The 27,484-nt window shown below is 35.7% G+C and overlaps 1 protein-coding gene across 4 annotated transcripts in view; it reads right to left on the bottom strand.

Annotated features, from left to right (window-relative positions):
- Nucleotides 1-20,820: 20,820 nt before the first annotated feature.
- ADAD1 (adenosine deaminase domain containing 1) overlaps nt 20,821-27,484 on the bottom strand; it is a 51,770-nt gene continuing 45,106 nt past the window's right edge. For all 4 annotated transcript variants that reach the window (XM_050792639.1, XM_050792641.1, XM_050792643.1 and 1 more), the window contains exon 12: nt 20,821-20,987. In XM_050792639.1, the coding sequence (XP_050648596.1) occupies nt 20,874-20,987 (114 nt within the window). In that variant the 3' untranslated portion in view covers nt 20,821-20,873. The remainder of the gene's footprint in view (nt 20,988-27,484) is intronic.

Genomic DNA, 27,484 nt, shown 5'->3' on the forward strand with positions numbered 1-27,484 from the left:
AAATATCCACAATGAGACAAACAGAAAACAAATAGCAAGAAGGCAGACTTAAACCAAACTCTATGTCACTGTCATTAAATACAAATGAACTATAAACTCCAATTAAAAAAAGATTGTAAGATAAAATAAAAATCAAACCCAATTACACACTGTTTACAAAAAACATATTTTAAATAAAAGGACAAAGGACTAAAACAAAAAGGAAAAGGAAATATAATCTGGTGGGTGCCCTTATGGGACAAAGCTTACAGAGGAAGGAAAAGGCAGGAATCTTTGCTGTTCTGCAGTCTCCGCTGGTGATACCCAGGCAAACAGGGTCTGGAGTGGACCTCCAGCAAACTCCAGCGGACCTGCAGCAGAGGGGCCTGTTAGAAGGAGAACTAACAAACAGAAAAGGATAGCATCAACATGAACAAAAAGGATGTCCACTCAAAAACCCCATCTGAAAGTCACCAACATCAAAGACCAAAGGTAGATAAATCCACGAAGATGGGGAGAAACCAGCGCAGAAAGGCTGACAATTCCAAAAATCAGAACGTCTCTTCTCCAGAAAATCACAATTCCTTGCCAGCAAGGGAACAAAACTGGATGGAGAATGAGTTTGACGAATTGACAGAAGTAGGCTTCAGAAGGTGGGTAATAAACTCCTCCAAGCTAAAGGAGCATATTCCAACCCAATGCAAGTAAGCTAAGAACCTTGAAATATGGTTAGAGGAATTTCTAACTAGAATAACCAGTTTAGAGAAGAACATATGACCTGATGGAGCGGGAAAACACAGCATGAGAACTTTGTGAAGCACACACAAGTATTAATAGCTGAATCAACTGAGTGGAAGAAAGGATATCAGAGATTAAGATCAACTTAATGAAATAAGGTGTGAAGACAGATTGGAGGGAAAAAAAAGGATGAACAAAGCCTCCAAGAAATATGGGACTACATGAAAAGATCAAACCTACGTTTTATTGGTGTACCTGAAAGCAACAGGCAAAATGGAACCAAGTTAGAAAACACTCTTCAGGATATTATCTAGGAGAACTTCCCCAACCTAGTAAGGCAGGCCAACATTCAAATTCAGGAAATACAGCGACCACCACAAAGATACTCCTCGAGAAGAGCAACCCCAAGACACATAATCATCAGATTCATCAAGGTTGAAATGAAGGAAAAAATGTTAAGGGCAGCCAGAGAGAAAGATAGAAGAAAGAGTATCAGCAATTGAAGAGCAAATGAATGAAATGAAGCGAGAAGAGAAGTGTAGAGAAAAAAGAGGAAAAAGAAATGAACAAAGCCTCAAAGAAATTTGGGATTGTGTGAAAAGACCAAATCTATGTCTGATTGGGGTGCCTGAAAGTGAGGGGGAAAATGAAACCAAGTTGGAAAACACTCTGCACAATATCATCCAGGAGAACTTCCCCAACCTAGTAAGGCAGGCCAACATTCAAATTCAGGAAATACAGAGAACGCCACAAAGATACTCCTCAAGAAGAGCAACTCCAAAACACATAATTGTCAGATTCACCAAAGTTGAAATGAAGGAAAAAATGTTAAGGGCAGCCAGAGAGAAAGGTCAGGTTACACACAAAGGGAAGCCCATCAGACTAACAGCAGATCTCTCGGCAGAAACTCTACAAGCCAGAAGAGAGTGGGGGCCAATATTCAACATTCTTTAAAAAAGAATTTTCAACCCAGAATTTCATATCCAGCTAAACTAAGTTTCATAAGTGAAGGAGAAATAAAATCCTTTATAGACAAGCAAATGCTTAGAGATGTTGTCACCACTAGGCCTGCCTTACAAGAGATCCTGAAGGAAGCACTAAACATGGAAAGGAACAACCAGTACCAGTCATTGCAAAAACATGTCAAAATGTAAAGTCCATCGATGCTAGGAAGAAAGTGCATCAACTAGCAAGCAAAATAACCAGCTAATATCATAATGACAGGCTCAAGTTCACACATAACAATATTAACCTTAAATGAAAATGGACTAAATGCTCCAATTAAAAGACACAGACAGGCAAATTGGATAAAGAGTCCAGACCCATCAGTTTGCTGTATTCAGGAGACCCATCTCACATGCAGAGACACACATAGGCTCAAAATAAAGGGATGGAGGAAGATCTGCCAAGCAAATGGAAAACAAAAAAAAAGCAGGGGTTGCAATCCTAGTCTCTGATAAAACATCAAAGATAAAAAGAGACAAAGAAGGCCATTACATAATGGTAAAGGGATCAATTCATCAGGAAGAGCTAACTATCCTAAATATATATGCACCCAATATAGGAGCACCCAGATTCATAAAGCAAGTCCTTAGAGACTTACAAAGAGACTTAGACTCCCATACAATAACAATGGGAGACTTTAACACCCCACTGTCAACATTAGACAGATCAACAAGACAGAAGGTTAACAAGGATATCCAGGAATTGAACTCAATTCTGCACCAAGTGGACCTAATAGACATCTACAGAACTCTCCACCCCAAATCAACAGAATATACATTCTTCTCAGCACCATATCGCACTTATTCCAAAATTGACCACATAGTTGGAAGTAAAGTACTCCTCAGCAAATGTAAAAGAACAGAAATTATAACAAACTGTCTCTCAGACCACAGTGCAATCAAATTAGAACTCAGGACTAAGAAACTCAATCAAAACCGCTCAACTACATGGAAACTGAACAACCTGCTCCTGAATGACTACTGGGTACATAACAAAATGAAGGCAGAAATAAAGATGTTCTTTGAAACCAATGAGAACAAAGATACAACATACCAGAATCTCTGGGACACATTTAAAGCAGTGTGTAGAGGGAAATTTATAGCACTAAATGCCCACAAGAGAAAGATGGAAAGATCTAAAATTGACACCCTAGCAACACAATTAAAAGAACTAGAGAAGCAAGAGCAAACACATTCAAAAGCTAGCAGAAGGCAAGAAATAACTAAGAGCAGAACTGAAGGCGATAGAGACACAAAACACCCTCCAAAAAATCAATGAATCCAGGAGCTGGTTTTTTGAAAAGATCAACAAAATTAACAGACCGCTAGCAAGACTAATAAAGAAGAAAAGAGAGAAGAATCAAATAGATGCAATAAAAAATGATATAGGGGATATCACCGCCAACCCCACAGAAATACAAACTACCATCAGAGAATACTGTAAACACCTCTATGCAAATAAACTAGAAAACCTAGGAGAAATGGATAATTTCCTGGACACTTACACTTTCCCAAGACTAAACCAGGAAGAAGTTGAATCCCTGAATAGACCAATAGCAGGCTCTGAAATTGAGGCAATAATTAATAGCCTACCAACCAAAAAAAGTCCAGGACCAGACAGATTCACAGCCGAATTCTACCAGAGGTACAAGGAGGAGTTGGTACCATTCCTTCTGAAAATATTTGAATCAATAGAAAAAGAAGGAATCCTCCCTAATTCATTTTACGAGGCCAACATCATCCTGATACCAAAGCCTGACAGAGATACAACAAAAAAAGAGAATTTTAGACCAATATCCCTGATGAACATTGATGCAAAAATCCTTAATAAAATACTGGCAAACCCAATCCAGCAGCACATCAAAAAGCTTATCCACCATCATCAAGTGGGCTTCATCCCTGGGATGCAAGGCTGGTTCAATACGCAAATCAATAAACGTAATCCAGCATATAAACAGAACCAAAGACAAAAACCACATGATTATCTCAAAAGATGCAGAAAAGGCCTTAGACAAAATTCAACAGCCCTTCATGCTAAAAACTCTCTATAAATTCAGTATTGATGCAATGTATCTCAAAATAATAAGAGCTATTTATGACAAACCCACAGCCAATATCATACTGAATGGGCAAAAACTGGAAGCATTCCCTTTGAAAATTGGCACAAGAGAGGGATGCCCTCTCTCACCACTCCTATTCAACATAGTGTTGGAAGTTCTGGCTAGGACAATCAGGCAAGAGAAAGAAATCAAGGGTATTCAGTTAGGAAAAGAAGAAGTCAAATTGTCCCTGTTTGCAGATGACATGATTGTATATTTAGAAAACCCCATTGTCTCAGCCCAAAATCTCCTTAAGCTGATAAGCAACTTCAGCAAAGTCTCAGGATACAAAATTAATGTGCAAAAATCACAAGCATTCTCATACACACCAGTAACAGACAGAGAGCCAAATCATAGAAGAACTCCCATTCACAATAGCTTCAAAGAGAATAAAATACCTAGGAATCTAACTTACAAGGGATGTAAAGGACCTCTTCAAGGAGAACTACAAACCACTGCTCAGTGAAATAAAAGAGGACACAAACAAATGGAAGAACATATCATGCTCATGGATAGGAAGAATCAATATCGTGAAAATGGCCATACTGCCCAAGGTAATTTATAGATTCAATGCCATCACCATTAAGCTACCAATGACTTTCTTCACAGAATTGGAAAAAACTGCTTTAAAGTTCATATGGAACCAAAAAGACCCCGCATTGCCAAGACAATCTTAAGCCAAAAGAACAAAGCTGGAGGCATCATGCTACCTGACTTCAAACTATACTACAAGGCTACAGTAACCAAAACAGCATGGTACTGGTACCAAAACAGAGATATAGACCAATGGAACAGAACAGAGCCCTCAGAAATAATACCACACATCTACAGCCATCTGATCTTTGACAAACCTGACAAAAACAAGAAATGGGGAAAGGATTCCCTATTTAATAAATGGTACTGGGAAAATTGGCTAGCCATAAGTAGAAAGCTGAAACTGGACCCTTTCCTTACTCCTTATACGAAAATTAATTCAAGATGGATTAGAGACTTAAATGTTAGACCTAAAACCATAAAAACCCTAGCAGAAAACCTAGGGAATACCATTCAGGACATAGGCATGGTCAAGGACTTCATGTCTAAAACACCAAAAGCAATGGCAACAAAAGCCAAAATTGACAAATGGGATCTAATTAAACTAAAGAGCTAATCTTTTGCTATGCAAAAGAAACTACCATCAGAGTGAACAGGCAACCTACAGAATGGGAGAAAATTTTTGCAATCTACTCATCTGACAAAGGGCTAATATCCAGAACCTATAAAGAACTCAATCAAATTTACAAGAAAAAAACAAACAACCCCATCAAAAAGTGGGCAAAGGATATGAACAGACAGTTCTCAAAAGAAGACATTCATACAGCCAACAGACACATGAAAAAATGCTCATCATCACTGCCATCAGAGAAATGCAAATCAAAACCACCATGAGACACCATCTCACACCAGTTGGAATGGCAATCATTAAAAAATCAGGAAACAACAGGTGCTGGAGAGGATGTAGAGAAATAGGAACACTTTTACACTGTCGGTGGGACTGTAAACTACTTCAACCATTGTGGAAAACAGTGTGGCGATTCCTCAAGGATCTAGAACTAGAAATACCATTCGACCCAGCCATCCCATTACTAGGGATATACCCAAAGGATTATAAGTCATGCTGCTATAAAGACACATGCACACGTATGTTTATTGTGGCACTATTTGCAATAGCAAAGACGTGGAATCAACCCAAATGTCCATCATTGACAGACTGAAGAAAATGTGGCACATATACACCATAGAATACTATGCAGCCATAAAAAAGGATGAGTTCATGTCCTTTGTAGGGATATGGATGCAGCTGGAAACCATTATTCTCAGCAAACTATCACAAGAACAGAAAACCAAATACTGCATCTTCTCACTCATAGGTGGGAATTGAGCAATGAGATCACTTGGACACAGGAAGGGGAACATCACACACTGGGTCCTATTGTGGGGAGGGGACATGGGGGAGGGATAGCATTAGGAGATATATCTAATGTAAATGACGAGTTAATGGGTGCAGCACACCAACATGGCACATGTATACATATGTAACAAACCTGCATGTTGTGCACATGTACCCTAGAACTTAAAAAAAAAAAAAAAAAAAAAAAAAAAAGAGATTGGGTTACTTACAAAGGGAAGCCCATCAGACTAATAGCAGTTCTCTTGGCAGAAACCCTACAAGCCAGAAGAGAGTGCGGGCCAAGATTCAACATTCTTAAAGAAAAGAATTTTCAACCCAGAATTTCGTATCAAGCCAAACTAAGCTTCAGAAGTGAAAGACAAATAAAATCCTTTACAGACAAGCAAATGCTGAGAGATTTTGTCCCCACCAGGCCTGCCTTAAAAAAGCTCCTGAAGGAAGCACTAAACATAGAAAGGAATAACAGGTACCAGCCACTGCAAAAACATATCAAATTGTAAAGACCATCATCAACACTATGAAGAAACTGCATCAACTAACAGGTAAAATAACCAGCTAGCATCAAAATGACAGAATCAAATTCATACGTAACAATATTAACCTTAAATGTAAATGGGCTAAATGCACCAGTTAAAAGACAGACTGGCAAATTGGATAAAGAGTCAAGACCCACTGGTGTGCTGTGTTCAAGAGACCAATCTCACGTGCAAAGACACACATAGGCTTAAAATAAAGGGATGGAGGAATATTTACCAAGCAAATGGAAAGCAAAAAAAAAAAAAAAAAAGCAAAAAAAAAAAAAAAAAAAAAAAAAAAAAAAAAAAAAAACCAGGCGTTACAATCCTAGTCTCTGATAAAACAGACTTTAAACCAACAAGGATCAAAAGAGACAATGAATGACATTATATAATGGTAAAGGGATCAATGCAACAAGAAGAGCTAACTATTCTAAATATATATGCGCCCAATACAAGAGCATCCAGATTCATAAAGCAAGTTCTCAGAGACCTACAAAGAGACTTAGACTCCCATACAAAAATAGTGGGAGATTTTAACACCCCACTGTCAATATTAGACAGATCAACAAGACAGAAAATTAACAAGGATATTCCGGGCTTGAACTCAGCTGTGGACCAAGTGGACCTAATAGACATCTATAGAACTCTCCACCACAAATCAACAGAATACACGTTCTTCTCAGGACCACATTGCAGTTATTCTAAAACTGACCACGTAATTGGAAGAAAAACACTCCTGAGCAAATGCGAAAGAATGGAAAGCATAACAAACAGTCTCTGAGACCACAGTGCAATCAAATTAGAACTCAGGATGAAGAAACTCACTCAAAACCTCACAACTACATGGAAACTGAACAACCTGCTCCTGAAGGACTACTGGGTAAATAACAAAATTAAAGCAGAAATAAGTATCTTCCTTGAAACCAATGAGAAAAAAAACACAACATACCAGAATCTCTGGGACACATTTAAAGCAGTGTATAGAGGAAAATTTATAGCACTAAATACCCATAACAGAAGGCAGGAAACATCTAAAATCGACACCTTAACATTACAATTAAAAGAGCTATAGAAGCATGAGCAAAAAAATTCAAAAGCTAGCAGAAGACAAGAAATAACTAAGATCAGAGCAGAAATGAAGGAGATGGAGACACAAAAAGCCCTTCAAAAAAAATCAATGAATCCAGGAGCTTGTTTTTTGAAAAGATCAACAAAATAGATAGACCACTAGCCAGACTAATAGAGAAGAAAAGAGAGAAGAATTAAATAGACACAATAAAAAATGATAAACGGAGTATCACCATTGATCCCACAGAAATACAAACTGCCATCAGAGAATACTATAAACACCTCTATGCAAATAAACTAGAAAATCGAGAGGATACGGATAAATTCCTGGACACATACACCCTCCCAAGTCTAAACCAGGAAGAAGTCGAATCCCTGAATAGACCAATAACAAGTTCTGAAATTTAGGCAGTAATTAATATCCTACCAACAAAATAAAGTCTAGGACCAGATGGATTCACAGCCAAACTCTACCAGAGGTACAAAGAGAAGCTGGTACCATTCCTTCTGAAACTATTCCAAACAACAGAAAAAGAGAAAATCCTCCCTCACTCATTTTATTTTATTTTATTTTTTTTTTTTTTATTATTATACTTTAAGTTCTAGGGTACATGTGCATAACGTGCAGGTTTGTTACATATGTATACTTGCCCTCACTCATTTTATAAAGCCAGTATCATCCTGATACCAAAATCTGGCAGAGACACAACAAAAAGAGAAAATTTCAGGTCAATAGCCCTGATGAACATTGATGCGAAAAACCTCAATAAAATACTGGCAAACCAAATCCAGCAGCACATCAAAAAGCTTATCCACCATGATCAAGTCGGCTTCATCCCTAGGATGCAAGACTGGTTTAACATAAGCAAAGCAATAAACATAATCCATCACATAAACAGAACCAATGACAAAAACCACATGATTATCTCAAAAGATGCAGAAAAGGCCTTTGACAAAATTCAACACCCCTTCATGCTAAAACCTCCCAATAAACTAGGTATTGATGGACCATGTCTCAAAATACGCTATTTATGACAAACCCACAGCCAATATCATACGGAACAAGCCAAAATTCCCTCTAAAAACCAGCACAAGACAAGGATGCCCTCCCTCATCACTCTAATTCAACATAGTACTGGAGGTTCTGGACAGGATAATCAGATAAGAGAAAGAAATAAAGGTTATTCAAATAGGAAGAGAGGAAGTCAAATTGTCTCTGTTTGCAGATGACATGATTGTATATTTAGAAAACCCCATTTTCTCAGCCCAAAATCTTCTTACCCTGACAAGCAACTTCAGCAAAGTCTCAGGTTACAAAAATCAATATGCAAAAATCACAAGCATTCCTATACACCAATAATAGACAAACAGCCAAATCATGAGTGAACTCACATTCACAATTGCTACAAAGAGAATAAAATACCTAGGAATCCAACTTACAAGGGATGTGAAGGACCTCTTCAAGGAGAACTACAAACCACTGCTCAAGGAAACAAGAGAGGACACAAACAAATGGAAAAACATTTCATGCTCTGTTCTCATAAGTGCAAGTTGAACAATGAGAACACATGGACTCAAGAGGGGAACACCACACACCAGGGTCTGTTGGGGGATGGGGGGCTAGGGGAGGGATAGCATTAGGAGAAATACCTAATGTAGATGATGGGTTGATGGGTGCAGCAAACTGTTGGCACACGTATACCTATGTAACAAACTTGCACATTCTGTACATGTATCCCAGAACCTAAAGTATAATAAAAAGAATTTAAAAATCCACAAACATTCCATGCTCATGGATAGGAAGAATCAGTATCGTGAAAATGGTCATACTGTTCAAAGTAATTTAGAGATTCAATGCTATCCTCATCAAGCTACCATTGACTTTCTTCACATAATTAGAAAAAACTACTTTAAATTTCATATGGAACAAAAAAAGAGGCCACATAGCCAAGACAATCCTAAGCAAAAACAACAAAGCTGGAGGCATCACACTACCTGACTTTAAACTATACTACAAGGCTACAGTAACCAAAACAGCATGGTACTGGTACCAAAACAGATATATAGATCAATGTAACAGAACAGAGGCTTCAGAAATAACACCACACATCTACAGCCATCTGATCTTTGACAAACCTGACAAAAGCAATGGGGAAAACATTCCCTATTTAATAAATGGTGTTGGGAAAACTGGCTAGCCATATGCAGAAAGCTGAAACTGGACCCCTTCCTTACACCTTATAAAAACATGAACTTAAGATGGATTAGAGACTTAAGACCTAAAACCATAAAAACCCTAGAAGAAAATCTAGGCAATACCATTCAGGACATAGGCACGGGCAAAGACTTCATGACTAAAACACCGAAAGCAATGGCAACAAAAGCCAAAATAGACAAATGGGATCAAATTAAACTAAAGAGCTTCTGCATAGCAGAAACTATCAGCAGAGTGAATAGGCAACCTACAGAATGGGAGAAAATTTTTGCAATCTATCCATCTGACAAAGGGCTAATATCCAGAATCTACAAAGAACTTAAACAAATATACAAGAAAAAACCAAACAACCCCACCAAAAAGTGGGCGAAGGATATGAACAGACACTTCTCAAAAGAAGACATTTATGCAGCCAACAAACATCTGAAAAAAAGCTCATCATCAATTGTCATTAAAGAAATGTAATCTAATGATCATTAGAGAAATATAAATCAAAACCACAATGAGATATCATCTCACGACAGTTAGAATGGTGATTATTAAAAAGTCAGGAAACAACAGATGCTGAAGAGGATGTGGAGAAATAGGAAAGCTTTTACACTGTTGGTAGGAGTGTAAATTAGTTCAACCTTTGTGGAAGATAGTGTGGCAATTCCTCAATGATCTAGTATCAGAAATACCATCTGACCCAGCAATCCCATTACTGGGTATATACCCAAAGGATTATAAATCATTATACTATAAAGACACATGCACGTGTATGTTTATTGCAGCACTGTCCACAATAGCAAAGACTTGGAACCAATCTAAATGCCCATCAATGATAGACTAGATAAAGAAAATGTAGCAAATATACACCATGGAATACTATGTAGCCATAAAAAAGATGAGTTTATGTCCTTTGCAGGGACATGGATGAAGCTAGAAACCATCATTCTCAGCAAACTAACACAAGAACAGAGAACCAAACACCACATGTTCTCACTCATAAGTGGGAGTTGAAGAATGAGAACACATAGACACAGGGAGGGGAACATCATGCACCAGGGACTGTTGGGGTGTGGGGGACTAGGGGAGGGAGAGCATTAGGAGAAATACTCAATATAGATAATGGGTTGATGGGTGCAGCAAACCACCATGGCGCATGCATACCTATGTAAGAAACCTGCACGTTTTGCACATGTACCCCAGAACTTAAAGTATAATAAAAAATAAAAATAAAAATACGACAAAGATGAAGGAATTAATTATTACAAACATGTTCAAGATTTAAAGCAAAATCTGAACACAATGAGGGGACAAATACTGAATCCAACAGCAAAAGGGAAACCATAAAAACTAAAACTATAAAAAAAAAATCTATAAAAATTAACCACTGTGCCAGAACAGAAATTCTAGCAGTGAAAATTACATGAAATGAAAAATTGACTATATGGGCATAATAGGAGTTTAGACATTGAAGAAATAAAGACTGACTACTAGCAATCTTACACAATTTCAAAGGACAGAAAAAGAGTGGATGCTTCAAAAATCATTCTTTTAGGTCAGCATAACCTTGACACCAAACTAACATTACAAGAAAGAACAACTATATAGGCCAACATCTCTCATAAACAGAATGCAAAACTTTTACTATTAAAATATTAGTAAATTAAAAATTTGCTATCTGTAAAAGGTAACATATGTGACCAAAGTGGAATCTATCCAGGAATGCAAGATGGATTAAATGTTTTTAAAAAATGTAACTCTCTATATTAACAACAAAACAATGATATAACCTACATGAATCAACTCAATTAGTGCATAAAATTCACTTAAGAAAATAAAAATTACTGGGAGGCCGAGGCAGGTCGATCACGAGGTCAGGAGTTTGAGACCAGCCTGGCCAAAATGTTGACACCCTGTCTCTACTAAAAATACAAAAATTAGCTGTGTGTGGTGGCATGCCTGTAGTCCCAGTTGCTCCGGAGGCTGAGGCAGGAGAATCGCTTGAAACTGGGAGGCGGAGGTTGCAGTGAGCCGAGATTGCACCACTGCACTCCAGCCTGGGTGACAGAGTGAGACTCTATCTCAAAAAAAAAAAAAAAAAAAAAAAAAAAAAAAAAAAAAAAAAAGATAAGAGGAGAAAATGATAATTAGTGGCACCAAGAAAAACAGAATTTTCTTAATCTGACAAAAGGTATCTACAAAAAATGAAACCAAATACCATAACTAATATAATGATAAAATATGGAACATTTTCCCCCAGTTTGGGAGTAAGATTAAGATAAGAAGGTCCATCACCATTTCTATTCAATGGTGTAGTGTAGGTTTTATTGACTGTAATAAGAAAAAAAGTAAGAGATTGGAAAGTAAGAAGTAAAATAATTATCACTAGTCATAGATGACGTTATTGTATTAACAGGATATCCAAAAGAATCTGTAATTACAAATTATTAGAATGAGTGAATTTAGTTAAGATTAACAGTTATCAAAGTTAATATACATAAAAGTCCATTTATTTTTATATGTCATCATCAAACATACTTAAAAACAGTGCCATTTGTAATAGCACAAAAAAATCAAATAACTGAGAATATAATGAAATATATGCCTCTACAAAACATTACTGAAATTAAGACCTAAATAAACGGTTATGTTTCTGATTTGTAATTCTCACTTTTCTTAATCCTCCCTGATCTACAGAGTGAATGCAATCTCATTCAAAATTTCAGATTTTTATATGGGTGTGAGTGGCAAAGGGGAGACCATGAAACCAACAAAGTGAATCTTACATTTTTATGACAATACGAAGACTCTAAAATAGCAAAGACATACTTGAAAAACAAACTGGAACACTCATATTACCAAATATCAAGATGTTATAAGCTATATAGTACTTAAGACAGTGTGGTATTGGTATAAAGACTTGACACTGGAAAAAATACCTACATATATAAGGTTATATCAGATGTACAACTCCAATCCAGTGGAAAAATGATGGTATTTTCAATAAATGCCGCTATGTCAATTGGCCATACTTTCAAAAGTTCTTGAACATTATGTCAAAAAACGAAAAATAGTAAGTGTTGGTGAGGATGTAGAAAATTAGAATCCTTGTGCATCGCTTGTAGGAATACAATATGGTGCAGCCATTGTGGATATCAGTTTGGCAGTTCCTCAAAAAGTTAAACAGAATTAAAACCATATGATTCAGCAATTCTACTCCTAGGTATATGGCCAAAAGAAATGAGAGACTTAAAGAGATACTTGCACACTCATGTTCATAGCAGCAAGACTGCCAATAACCAAGGGGTAGAAACAAACCAAATGTCCAACAGATGAACTTTTAAACAACAAAAGTGCAGTGTATAGATACAATAAAATATTATTCAGCTTTAAAAGAGGATGAAAGTTCTGACACATGCTACAAACATGGATGAACCTTGAAAACATCATGCTAGGTAAAATAAGCCAGATACACAAAAGGACAAATATTATATGATTCCACTTAAGCGAGTTATGTAGAACAAGCAAATCTATAAAACATTCAATAGACTGGAACATCCAAGGGGCCTGGGGAAATAAGGAATGGGGAGTTACTTCAATGGGTACAAAGTTTCTTTTTGGGATGATGAAAAACTTCTGGAAATGGAGAATGCAGTGCAGTAGAACATTGTGAATTTACTTAATAGTACAGAATTGTACACAAAAATGGTTAAAATAGTAAATTTTATGTCACGCATATTTTACCACAATATAAAATGCATGAATGTTCAATGTAGCTGTATTTATAATAAACCGAAAACAACTCAAATGTCCCTACATGGGTGAAAGGAGAAACAAACTGCAGTAATGTATATAACAGAATACTATTCAGTAATGAAAAGGGGCAACTATGGTACATACAACTTGGAATGAGCTCCAGATTATTATACTGAGTCAAAGCCAATTTCCAAAGGTTATATGATTTAATTTATATAATATGGAATCTCAGCAACAAAAATATATTGAGAGAACAGATCAGTGGGTTAGGGGACAGAATTTGACTATAAAGGAGCAGCATGACAGAGTTAGTTTGTGCTGATGAAACAATTCTGTACTTTGTGGTAGTAATTTTTCAAATCTACATATAGGAAAATATTTCATAAAACTATACACATAAAAAACGAATGAATGGAAAAACTGGTGAAACCTGAGTAGGGTCTGTGGTCTTGTGAGTAATACTGTGTTATGTCAATTTATTGGTTTTGATAATATAATTATGTAGCACCTTTGAAGGAAGCTGAGTGGTGGGTACATAGGACCTCTCTGCAACTTCTTATGAGCCTCTATTTCAGAATAAAACATTTTTTAAAATTCTGAGATAAAAATAATTCCTTTACTTAAAAAAAGCACACATTAAAATTGGTATCATATACATTCTTAATATTCCAGGAAGTTTTTGATTTTGCAAAATACAAGTCGGCTGCGTGCAGTGGCTCATGCCTGTAATCCCAGCACTTTGGGAGGCCGAGGTGGGTGGATCCCCTGAGGTCACGAGTTCAAGATCAGTCTAGCCAACATGGCGAAACCCCATCTCTACTAAAAACACAAAAATTAGGCGTGATGACGGGCACCTATAATCCCAGCTACTCGGGAGGCTGAGGCAGGGAGAATTACTTGAACCCAGGAGGCAGAGGTTGCAGTGAGCCAAGATCGTGCCATTACACTCCAGTGTGGGTGACAGAGTGAGACTCTGTCTCAAAAAATAAAAAAAAAAAAATTTAAAAAAAGGAAGAAATATACAATTCATCTTAGTGCACAGTTATACAGGATGAGCACTCATTAAAAATTTAGCAGTAAATGATCCAAGAAGACAACTCGTTTGTAAGAGAATATATCTAAAGAACCCAGAAATGCTCTACAATTACTGTAGCAGTAAATTTAGATGTTTCTAGACATGAAAAATAGCTGGTTTTGTTTTTGTTTTGAGACAGGGTCTCACTTTGTCACCCAGGCTGGAGTACAGTGGCCAGATCGTGGTCCACTGCAGCCTTGACCTCCTGGGCTCAAGTGATCCTCTCCCCTCAGCCAACTGAGTAGCTGACACTACAAGCATGCACCACCACGTGCAGGTAATTAAAAAATATTTTTTGGTAGAGATGTGGTCACACCATGTTGCCTCAGTTAGTCTCGAACTCTTGAGCTCAAGGGATTCTTCCATCTTGACCTGTCAAAACGCTAGGATTACAGGCATGAGCCACCACACCTGGCTTGTACTTTCACTCTTGAGGAAAATAAAAATTTATAAAGTTTTCAATATGTAAATGTTAACTAATTTTTATAGGAAAGTCATTGCCTGGGAGGCAATAAATAAGTAAACAAATTTACAATTTTGTTAACAGTGCTAAGACATGTAAAAATGAATGTGATAAGAGAATATAGCATAGCGTGACATAGTATATGAGAGTTCAGAGGCAAAAGAGAGATTTAAGAGCAGGAGACTTCAAAGACAATTTCATGAAGAAATTCTATTTCAGCTGCCCTAGAAAGGAGAGAAATTGGATAAAGATGAAGTGGAAATGTTTGGTCTTGCTAAGCTAAGGGGAGAACATAAGTAAAGAGAATACAGAGGAAATCCATGATATATTCAAGAAACACAGAATTATCTAAATTGGTTGAAGAATATAGTATTGTTAAAGAAGTAGGAAGTAGTAAATAGACTGCTTGTGTAGAGTCCAAAAAATAAATAATAATGGAATTTCCTATTGTGCAGAACACTGCAGATGCCATGAAATTTTTTCAGTTCTCAAATTCTAGTAAACTTTGACAGCTTCAGGGCTAAAATATTCAAAGTCTGACTTGAAGTACTATCAAACTGTACTCTAAAATATCTTTCTACTAATGAAACAATTCGACAAACAGTTGATGAAAAAAAGTTACAAAGCATTAACATTTTGAACAAGTACCCAAAGATATAGCTTAAAAATTTACAAAGTCATCTGTCCAAACAAGTTACATATTAGAATGTTTCTACAATAATGAATTCCCTTTACATTACAGTCAACGTGCAAAGCAAGACTCTGACAAGTATATTAACGCATGTAGAAAAATTAAAACTTCATTCTCAGGAAATCATTCATTTAAAAATTTTAAATGCCAACACCAACCTATGAGTAGTACATCTTTTCACTTCTACCATCATATAACAAATGAAAATTACAGTTTCCATGAAAACAGAAAGTAATCCAGACTTAGAATACCATAGAGAAAGGCAACTCAGGCTCAGCAGAAATTTTAACACCAGAAACATGTATATTATTTACAGGAACTAATAATGTTTTGGTAACCAGGATGCTCCTGAACAGTGTAACTGTTAAGCTAAATAAAACTAAATATTTCTGACATCTATTGTAATACAAAAAGTAACAGAATAGTTTTACTTTAACTTAATTTATAGGATGCTATGAGGATCAAAAGGTTCTGAAAAGGAAATTTGCATGCTTCCTGTTTTACTTAACAATATTCTTTCTTCTTTCTCACATCAAAGAACAATTACCTTTATCTAGGAACCATCAATTTCAGCTCATTGTCAAAGACAAAGTTGCATTTGGAAGTCACAGTGTTCTTTCACTATTGTTTTAAAGCTTGAAGATGGTCACATTAAGGTTGATTGATGGGGATCATTAATATTTTCAAAGTATTTATACCTATCTCATGTGCATATTATACTCGTTATTTTTTACAAGTTCCATCTCATGCCCCTTGGAATAATTCTGTCATATCACTTCACCTCATGTGCAAAATAAAATACAGTCGACCCTTGAACAACATGGGTTTGAACTAAGCTGGTCCACTTAACACATTTTTCCAACCAAATACGAATGAAAAACACAGTATTTTGGAGATACAAAACCTACCTATAGAGAGAGCCAACTTACGTGGGTTCCACAGGGCTGACTGCAGGATTTGAGACTGTGTGAATTCTGCTATATGCAGAAGTGGGAGTGTGTGCTGGAATCAAACAATACCGCTGGTATACTGGGGGATGACTGCATGTATATATCTAAAAATACCTTCTGCTTAAAACATTGTAAAACAGATATAACTAAATGCCTGTTCTATCTTTTATAGGCACTACCTCATTACATGATTAAGATCATCATTTTTTTCATTTAAAAGTTTAGAGCAATACTTTCTAACCATACTTACGTATGCCATAGCACAGATAAGAAAATGGCATTGCACAGTGTAGAGTAAATAACAGGCTGCCTGAGGCCAGAGTTAACTGTCCAGGGCTCTAGCTGTCTCAGAGCCCATACACACCTATCAAAAGCTAAAAAACCCACTATCAATCTCCATTCATAAGCCATCATTCATGCCTATTTTAACTATTGTACTATTTCTGCTAATAATTTGAGTTCAACGGGGGATAAGGTGGAGGAGAGTATGACAAAATGTAGGCCAGGGTTAAATTTCTATGAACTCTCTCTGAAAATACCCTGAACATAATCTACCCATTACTCAGTGAAACTGCTTTACTTCCACTCAATTCTTCTCTTTACTCTTATTTCCCTCATTTTAGCTTCAGCCATTTCAGTAATATATTCATATTACACTATATTCTCTATAACCCCACTGACCCAATTACAGCTGGGTCAATTCTCCGACCTGGCTAACATCTACTATGACCCAAAACAAGTTGTAAAAATCACATTAGGTGGCTCCACTATAAAATCATGCATGTACACGAAATCTCCGCAATCTTTTTTCTTTTTTTTTTTAGACTGAGTTTCGCTCTTGTTGACCAAGCTGTAGTGCAATGATGTAATCTCGGCTCACTGCAACCTCTGCCTCCCAGGTTCAAGCGATTCTCCTGCCTCAGCCTCCCGAGTAGCTGGGATTACAGGTGCGTGCCACCAGCCTGGCTAATTTTTGGCATTTTTAGTAGAAACGGGGTTTCACCATGTTAGCCAGGCTCGTCTTGAACTCCTGACCTCAGGTGATCTGCCCACCTCGGCCTCCCAAAGTGCTGGGATTACAGGCGTGAGCCACCGCACCTGGCCGAAATCTCCATAATCTTTAAACATTTAAAACACCCTAACCATATTATTCTTGTCACCAAACTGCTAGAAAAAATAGAATGCAGACACTGCCTACAACTTCTCATCTTTCATTCCTCAATGATGGCCAATCTCAATTCTAATACGCCTTTTTATTATTATTCTGTAGGGTGGTATTTTTCAAATTGTGGACTAAGTATCACCTGTATCACCTGTATCAAACCACCTGTAATAACTTGTCAAAATGCAGATTTGCGACCTTTCCCTAGATTTGCTCAGACTATCTGGTTGCTTCTCCCGAGCAGCCAGGTTTGGGAACTGCTGTTTTAGACACCAGTGAACTCATGGTTGCCAAATCCAAAGTTTTTTTTTTGTAGTTCTCATTCTCCTTGACCCCTCTGCAGCACTTAAGAATGCTGATTTTATTCTTGAAATTTCTCTTTGTGCTATCCTTACTCTCCACTTACCTGTCAAAGAACTCCATGTTTCCTTATTTTTCTGAATCCAATATATGAGTGTTCCTTGAGGTTCTAGCCCTAATCCTCTTTGTATTCTCCCTGAAGAGGCAAACATCTCTTCTCACAACTTCAATAATCTCCATTAACTATCTGCATAATCTTTGCAAACGACTGATTCCCAATCTTTTACCAAAGGTCCAAAACTTTCTTAAGGTCTCCGTTACCATATTTCTTATTGTTATATATCTCCAATTAGCCATCTTATTACCATCTTTAAAATGTCAAAACTTCAAATCTTTTCAGCCAAATCATATTCCATTCTTGACTTCTCTACTTGTAGTAGTAATGGTACCTCCAGTCACACAGCTCAAAGTCATGGAGTCACCTTTGTCTTGTCCATCTCCTTTATTTCATATATTCTGTTTTCATTGCCTAGCATCCCATCGTTACTTGAATTTATCTTCTTTATAAATGGTAACAATCCTGGTTTGGGTCATCATTATCTCTTACGTAGGCTGTTATCATGGCCTCCTAAATTTCCAGTCTTCTCTTCTCTAATCTCGAATACAATTCCTCTCTAATCTTTATTATTTCCAGATATAATGCATTTTCTCTCCCATTTCAGCTTACCAAATTTTACTCATCCTTCAATGCTTGCCTCAGATCACCTTAGAGCTAAAAGGGGGCTTAAACTTAGATACAAGCAATTTAGTGGTTTTTGAACAATTTTAAAAGTGGAAGTTTAGAAGTCTGAATTTAGAAGTTTGGTTTTCTTCAAGCAAACTATCTTGCAGAACTTCAATACATAACATGTGAGAGATGAAAAGCACAGCTGTTTTTGATGAAGGGCAGCCTGGAGCCCTTCCCACAACACCTTTATCCCTGAACAAAGAATGAAAATCATTAGTCTAAACTTCATCCTTGCAAAGATAAAGAACTGAAGAGAGATTAAATGATTCACAGTAGTCTCAGCCATAAAAGCAAATGTTGGGCTTCGCGTCCATTTCCTGACCTTTCTACTAAATGACTGCCTTCTACTCCATGCCATCTCCGTTATCCTTTATGAAGTCTCTCTTGATATCCCTTACCTAGACAAAATATTTTTCTTGAAACCAAAACACCACATATAATTGAATGTACATAGTATACAGAGGCGGCAACTACATGTTGAATAAATGAGTGGTACTTAGTAGATTTTGTCTGTAAAACAGTTGGGCATTTTTATCTTCCCCTTAAAACTGCAAATTTCGTGAGGAAATAAATTGTTTTTTACTGATCCTCATGGCAGTGCCTAATTCTGGGCCTTTTAATAATGAGGCAGAACTTTCAGACACAAATAAAAGTACTTGGTGCTTTCCCACATTTTGTAAGTGCCAGCTAAAAGCAAAATAGTTATGAATGGAAGAGCCAAGAGAAGGTGAAAGATCTTGTATTTTCAAAGGCAAGTTTACTATCAAGGAGAAGTGAAATAATAGAAGGCTGAACATTTGCTATGAAAAGAAACAGCCCTGCAAAGAAAATAAAAATACTGAACAGGGAAATAGCAGTTGCAGAAATAAGCAATAAATACTATGTAACTAACTGAAATGGAATTTGTTAATATTGTGTTTATTTTAATCCACATGAAACTGCCCATATTTTGATCCCTTTTAATCCACCAAAAAGGCAACTTCACATGATTCAACCTAGTATCAGTAGAGTTTAGATTACTGAAAGATGTCTTTCCAGCATGACTTCACTGTTCATCAACTAAATTCTACCATACTTTTAGAACAGACAAAAACCCAAAACAATTTATATACACCTCATTTGTGATTATAACAGTTCATGTGGGGTAGGTGTGAGATTGATAAGTTTAGTAAAGATCTAAGGTAAGGGGGACAAACTCTGAGAACCAATCATGTTTAATATATCTGTGATTGCAAATCAAGGAATAAGATGTAGAAGCTAAAGTATGGGACAAACAATTTCACTAAAGATACTTCTCCTAACTCAAAAGTAAGTAAACTTTCCCTTTTTTTCTTTCTAATCACTGTATAAAGACATACAGGTAAAATGCTAAACAGTCTTTTACTGACTTATAAATTAGAAATCCCTGTTAATCTAAATTATAAATAATTAAATCACATTTGGTACAGATAGATCTTGTAGAACAGCTGAAAATGGGCAATCATATTTAATGTACATATGACAATCCTCTATTAATAGAATAACTACTTTATCAAACTATTCCTTAACATGGTTAATATTTTTCTACATTTATATGTGCAGTTTGCATTCATGAACTCCTTTAACATGAGAGCTGATGTTTTAGGTATTGTTTCTTTAGTAACACCTAGCATGGTGACTGGCAAATATTAGGCAGTCAAATGTCTGTTGAATTCATCAATGAGTATGAATCATTATTTTTATTCTCAACTTCTAATATTTAATTTTTAAAAAACTGAGTGAGATGCCAGGATACAACATTGAATATGGTAGCCATATGGACAGCTTTAAAGCAAAAACTTAAAAGAAAAGGAAATCTCTATTAAACTACAAAAAGGAAAATGGCTTTACAATATCTGTCAAAATAAATACAAAATGGCTACATATTCAAATAGGTAAGTCCTTTTCCAAGAAAATGAAAAAGTAAAAAACTCTAATGTTTCAATGTAATTTGGCAGGAATATTTAGAAATTTTCAGCAATCACTGCACATTGCTATTGCTAAGACTCTGATTCTGAAAGTTGAAAACCACCAATATTTTAAAAACATTTTTACTAGTCAAAACATACCAAACAATACAAGATTTTTAATGTGACAATGGATTGCCTATTTCACATGTTAAATTGCTCTATGCAGGGAGATTTCACAATCCAGGATCCATAGCCATGTTGTTGTAAGTAGGATTTCAACTTACATTTAGCTTCTTGATAGGAGGCAGACATACACTAGAGAAGAAAAAAAAATGAATTATAGAAAACAGGCAGCATTTAACTTCTGAAAAGTAGCCCCAATACTGCTTCTTTAGCTTGAAATTTTAAAAAGTTAATGAAAGTCTTTTTTAATTCCTATATTTTAATATTTTTGAAGCTAAAAAATTTCCTTCCCAACACTCCTAAAAAGCAATTATTCTTTTTTTTTTTTTTTTTTTTTTCTCTCAGAGCCAAGGTCTGACTCTGTCATACAGGCTGGAGTATGGTGGCATGATCACTGAATTCCTGGGCTCAAGCCATCTTCCAGCCTCAGCCTCCTGAGTAGCTAGGACTACAGGCATGCACCACCATGCCCCACTATTTTTTTTTTTAATCTTTTGTAGAGACAGGGTCTTGCATGTTGCCCAGGTTGGTCTTGAACTCCGGGCCTCAAGTGGTCCTCCACCTTGGCCTCCCAAACCTCTGGTAGTATAGGCATGAGCCATCACACCTGGCCAGTTTTTCTTCTTCTTCTTTTTTTTTTTTTTTTTTTTTTAACATTTTAAATTAAAAGATTAATCAATCTCATTGAAGAAAATTTGAAAAACAGACAAAATATAAAGAAAGAAACAAAAATTATCAGTAATCACAAAACTCCATAGTGGTAGATAAAACTAATGGTGGTAGATAGCCACCATTAATATTTTGGCGAATTTTCATTTTTTATAAACGAAAACATAAATGAATTTTTAACAAGCTGGTTTTACTGAGATATAATTTACATACCATGAAATTAATTCATTGTTAAGTATATTGTTTGGTGTTTTTTAATGAATTCATAGAGGTATGTAAATATCAGCAGAGTCCAGTTGTGAAACAAATCTCTCACCTCTAAAAAGTTCCACTGTACTCACCTGCAGTCCTGGTGCCAGGACCAGCCCTAAACCCAGACAAACACGAATCTACTTGCTGTCTCTAGAGTTTTACTTTTACTAAAAAATTCATATAAATTAACACAATAAGGATCCTGTTGTGTCAGGCTTCTTTCAGTTAGCATAAAGTTTTCCAGTTCATTTAGTTTGTTTCATGTATCAGTAGCTTGTTCTTTTTTATTGCTGACCAATATTCCATTGTAGGGGTATAATATTTCATAGCAGGGATATAACACATTTTGTTTATGTATGCACCAGCTGATTAACATTTGAATTGCTTCCAGTTTTTGGCTTTTCTGAATAATGCTGTTATAAACATGCACGTAAATACCAGTGGAATTGCTGATTACACATTTACCATCTTAAGAAAATGCCAAACCGTTTTCCAAAGTGGCATTTTCTCATAGTCTGTAGTTTGTATTTTCATTTTCTTAACGATGAATTTTGAAAAGCAAGTATTCTATTTTGGAGTCAAATGATAAATTTTCTTCTTTTATGGGTTATTCTTTTGGTATCATATCTAAGAAATCTTTCCCTAACAATGTAAATATTTTCTAATTTATATTTAATAATGTAAATATTTTCTCATATTTTATTTGAAAGTTTTATAGTTTTAGCTCTTAAGAGTTAGATCTAAAGTCCACTTTGAGTTAATTTTTGTGTATGATTGACATAAAGATCTAAGTTAATTTTTTGTTTTACCCACATATATCCCACCATTTTAGCATTATTTGTTGAAAAATGATTCTCCCATAGAATTGGCACTTTTGTACAAAACAATTGATCATATGTGTATAGGTTTATTTCTGCTCCACTGATCTATATGTCTATTATTATATCAATACATTGTCTTAATTACTATAGCCTTATTGTAAGTTTTCTAACTTGGTTCTTTTTCAAAATTCTTTTGGCTCTTAAATGTCCTTTGGATTGCACTGGGCACGGTGGCTCATGCCTGTAATCCCAGCACTTTGGTGGGTAGAGTACTTGGGGTCAGAAGTTCGAGACCAGCCTGGCCAACATGGTGAAACCCCATCTCTACTAAAAATACAAAAAATTAGCTTGGCGTGGTGGCGGGCACCTGTAATGCCAGCTACTCGGGAGGCAGGAGAATCACTTGAACCCGGAAGGCGGAGGTTGCAGTGAGCCAAGATCATGCTGTCACACTCCAGCCTGGGTGACAGAGCAAGACTCTGCCTCAAAAAAATAAAAAAAAGGCCTTTGGATTTCCATATCAATTTCACAATCAGCTTGTCAATTTCTACACAAAAGCCTGCTGGAACTTTAATTTTGCTTTGAAGCTATAAATTAATTTGGAGAGAAGTGACATCCTAACAATACTGTTTTCCAGTGCATTATGATGGTACATCTCTCCATTTACTTAGGTCTCCTTCAATTTCTCTCATCTATGTTTCATCATTTCCAGTGTACAGGTCTTGCACTTCTTTTAAATTTATTCCTCTGTGTTTACACACGAACACACACACACACAAAAGTACACATTTGGTGCTACTGTGGATGAAGCTGCTTTCTCAATTTTTTGAGCATTCATTCCTTGTATAGAAACAATTTATTTTTCTACATTGCTCTTATATCTTGTGACCTTGCTAAAGTCACATATGATCCAGTTGTTTGTTTTTGGTAGTTGCCAAACAATATTTTACCTACAAGATACAATTTAGGAAAAAAAAAATTTCTTCATCCTTTACAGTATAGGTACCTTTTTACCTCTTTTTCTTGCCTTGCTGCATTGGCTAGGACCTACAGAACAGTGCTGAATACGTGCTGAGAGCACACATTCTCGCCTTCTTCCCCAATCTTAAGTAGGGAAAGGAGTTATTCAGTCTTTTAACTATTAAGCAGAATGTCAATGGTAGGCTCTTCATTGATGCCCTTTATGAACGTGAGGAAGTTCACTTCTATTCCTTGTTTGTTCAGTGTTTTTATTGTGAATGGGTGCTGGACTTTGTCAAATGCATTTTGTATGTCCTTTGAGATTATACAAATTTTAAACTTGAATTTATTCATTCAATAATTCACTTGAATTATTCATATGGTGTGTTACATAAAGTAATTTTCTGATCTCAAATCAACCTTGCATTACTGGTATAAACCTTCTTGGTTGTGGAGTATAATCCTTTTTGTATGTTGCTGGATTTGGTTTGTCAATATCTTGCTAAGGATTTTCACATTTATTTTCATGAGAGAGACTGGTTTGTAGTTTTCATTTCTTGTAATGTTTTCTGGCCCACTTTTGGTATCAGGGTAACACTGGACTTGTAAAATGAGTAGAGAAGCATTTTCTCCTCCATTTTCTGAAAGAGCTTTTGTAGGATTTGTATTATAGTTTGCTTATATGTTTGACAGAATTCACCAGTGAAGTCATACACGTGTCTGAGATTTTCTTTAGGAAAACAATTTAATTGGTAATTCGATCTCTTAAGTTTTATTTGGATATTCTATTTTTGAGTCAGTTTTTATGAGTTGTGTCTTTCTAGGAATATGTCCATTTCATCTAACTTGTTTGTTGACAAACAGTTGTTCATAATCCCTTATAATAATTTTAAGCTTCTTAAGGTCTGCAGTGATGACCATTTTTTTTTAAATTCCAAATTTTGATAATTTCTGTTACCTGTTATTTTTTCTTGGTTAATCTAGCTAAAGGATTACCAAGTTTAATTTTTTAATGAACCAGATTTAGATTTTTTCCTATTTTTTTTCTATTTTCAATTTCACTGATTTCTATTCTGATTCATCACATTTTATTATTTCCTTCCTTCTACTTACTTTGGTTCTGATTTGCTCTTCTTATTCTGGCTTCTTGAGCTGGAAGCTCAAATAACTGATTTTAAGATTCTTTTCTAATATAAGCATTTAAAGCTATACATGTCTAAGTACTTATTTATATAGTCATTCCTTGGTGTCCATGGGGAATTGGTTCCAGGACCCTCTAGAAATATCAAAATCTGCAGATGCTCAAGTCCCTTATATAAAATGGCATGGTATTTGCATATAACCTAGGGACGTTCTCTCATATTCATTAAATCATGCCTAGATTATTTATAATATCTAATACAATATAAATTCAATGTAAATAGTTGTTATACTGTATTTTATTTGTATTATTTTTATTTTTGTATTTTTTTTAAACTTTTCCTTCCTCCCTACCCCAAATATTTTTGATCCATAGTTGGCTGAATCTGAGGATGCATAACTTATGGCTACAAATGGCCACCTGTATTCCATAAATTTTAATATATAACATTTCACTTTCACTTAGTTCAAGATATTTCCTAGTTTTCCTAACAATTTTTTCCTTGAACCATGAGTTATTCGGAGGCAAGTTAACTTCCAAATATATAGCAGTTTCTCATATTTCATTCTGTTCTTGATTTCTAATTTAATTCCATAGTGGTTAGAACATACTTGGCATGATTTTAATCCTTTTAAGATTACTGAGACTTGCTTTATGACCCTATGCTGAAGAATGCTGCATGTGGGCTTGGAAAGAACATATATTCTACTATTGTATAGAGTGTTTTCTACAGGTCAGTGAGTTTTGATTAGTTGGTAGTGTTTATCCTATATTTTTACCGATTTTCTGTGGAGTTGTTCTACCAGTTACTGACAAAGGAGAATTAAAACCAACTACAGTTGCTGAATTGTCTATTTTACTTCACAACTCTGTCAGATTTTGCTTGTATATTTTAGGGCTTTGTCGTTACACCAACGTACACATATCTTTGTAATGTATTGACCTTTTTACCACTGTAAGATGTTGCTCTTTGTCTCCAGCAATATTTCTCCTCTTCATGTATATTTAATATTAATATAAATATTCCAGCTGTCTTATTATTTATATGATACGTCTTCTTTCATCCTTATAACTTGCAATTTACTTGAGACTGAATTTAAAATCTGTCTGTTGCAGACAGCATATATTTGAATCAGGCTTTTTTTAAACCCAGTCTGACAATCTGTCATTTGACTGGAGCAATTAGTCTACTTTATTGTAATTATTGATATGGTGAATTTATATCTGCCATTTTACTATTTATTTCTCACATCTTATGTCTTTTTACAATTTCTCTGCTTTTACCTTACTGTCCTATAGTTTAAGAAAAATGTTTTACTGAACTATTTTAATCCTTCTGTTGGTATTTTATCAATAATTTTTCATTTATTTTCTTGATGGTTACATTAGGAATTACAATATACCTCTTTACCTTATATATTTGATTTCAGATTCATACTGGCTTATGGTAAAACAGCAACTTTATTTCAATATAGAGCCATTTCTTACCAAATTCTTTGTTATATTGTCATATATATTGCATCTATGTTATAAACTCAACAACACAGTGTTGTTTTAAACAACTTTTTAAAAAGAAAATAAGAGCAAATATATAGACATGCACATATACATACTCATAGGTCTCATGTTTATCCACACAATTATCATTTTCAGTATTTACTATTCCTTCCTGTGGATTTGCTATCATCTGGTACAATTTTTTCCAAGTCTCAAGGACTTTCTTTGGAATTCCATTTAGGGAAGTACTGCTAACAACACATTTTCTTAACATTAGTTTAACCTGTGAATGCTCTTATTTTGCTTTTATTTCTGAAGGATTATTTTCCTGGATACAGAATTCTTGGTTATCAGGAGTTTTCCTTCAGCACCCTGAACCTGCCATTATACTGCCCTTTGGGCCTCCACTGTTTCTTTTATAACAGCTTTGTTAAGATATAATTCACAAGTCAAAAAATTTACCCTTTTAAAGTGTACAATTCAGCTTTCAATGTATTCACTAATTTGTGCAGCCATCACCATTAATTTTAGAACTTCTCCATCAACCCAGAAAGAACTTTGTATCTATTAGCAGTCACTCCTGATTCTTCCTCCTCTAGCGCCTGAAAACCACTAATTTCTGTCTCTATGAATTTGTCTATAATAGACATTTAATATAAATCAAACCACAAGATATGGGGCCTACGCATTCTTTCACTTGACATAATATCTTATTGTATCTGGGCTCTCACTTATATTTCATTGTCTATATGCCAGTACCACACTGTCTTGATTACTGTAGTTTCATAGAAAGTTTTGAAATTAAGAACTATGGGCCGGGTGCGGTGGCTCAAGCCTGTAATCCCAGCACTTTGGGAGGCCGAGACGGGCGGATCACGAGGTCAGGAATCAAGACCATCCTGGCTAACACGGTGAAACCCCGTCTCTACTAAAAAATACAAAAAACTAGCCGGGCAAGGTGGCGGGCGCCTGTAGTCCTAGCTACTCGGGAGGCTGAGGCAGGAGAATGGCATAAACCCGGGAGGCGGAGCTTGCAGTGAGCTGAGATCCGGCCACTGTACTCCAGCCTGGGCGACAGAGCGAGACTCCGTCTCAAAAAAAAAAAAAAAAAAAAAAAAAAAAAACAAATTAAGAACTATATCTTTCAACTTTTTCAATTTTTTTTTTTTTTTTTTTTTGGCTATTTTGGGTTGGCCTCCACTGTTGCTAATAAGAAATCAATGCATTAAGCCTTTGTAAAACTTCTGCCATCTTCTGATCAACTTGTATGTGGAAGGGAATGTACTGAA

This window comes from Macaca thibetana, chromosome 5, assembly GCF_024542745.1.
Source record: "Macaca thibetana thibetana isolate TM-01 chromosome 5, ASM2454274v1, whole genome shotgun sequence".
Taxonomy (NCBI): Eukaryota; Metazoa; Chordata; class Mammalia; order Primates; family Cercopithecidae; genus Macaca; species Macaca thibetana.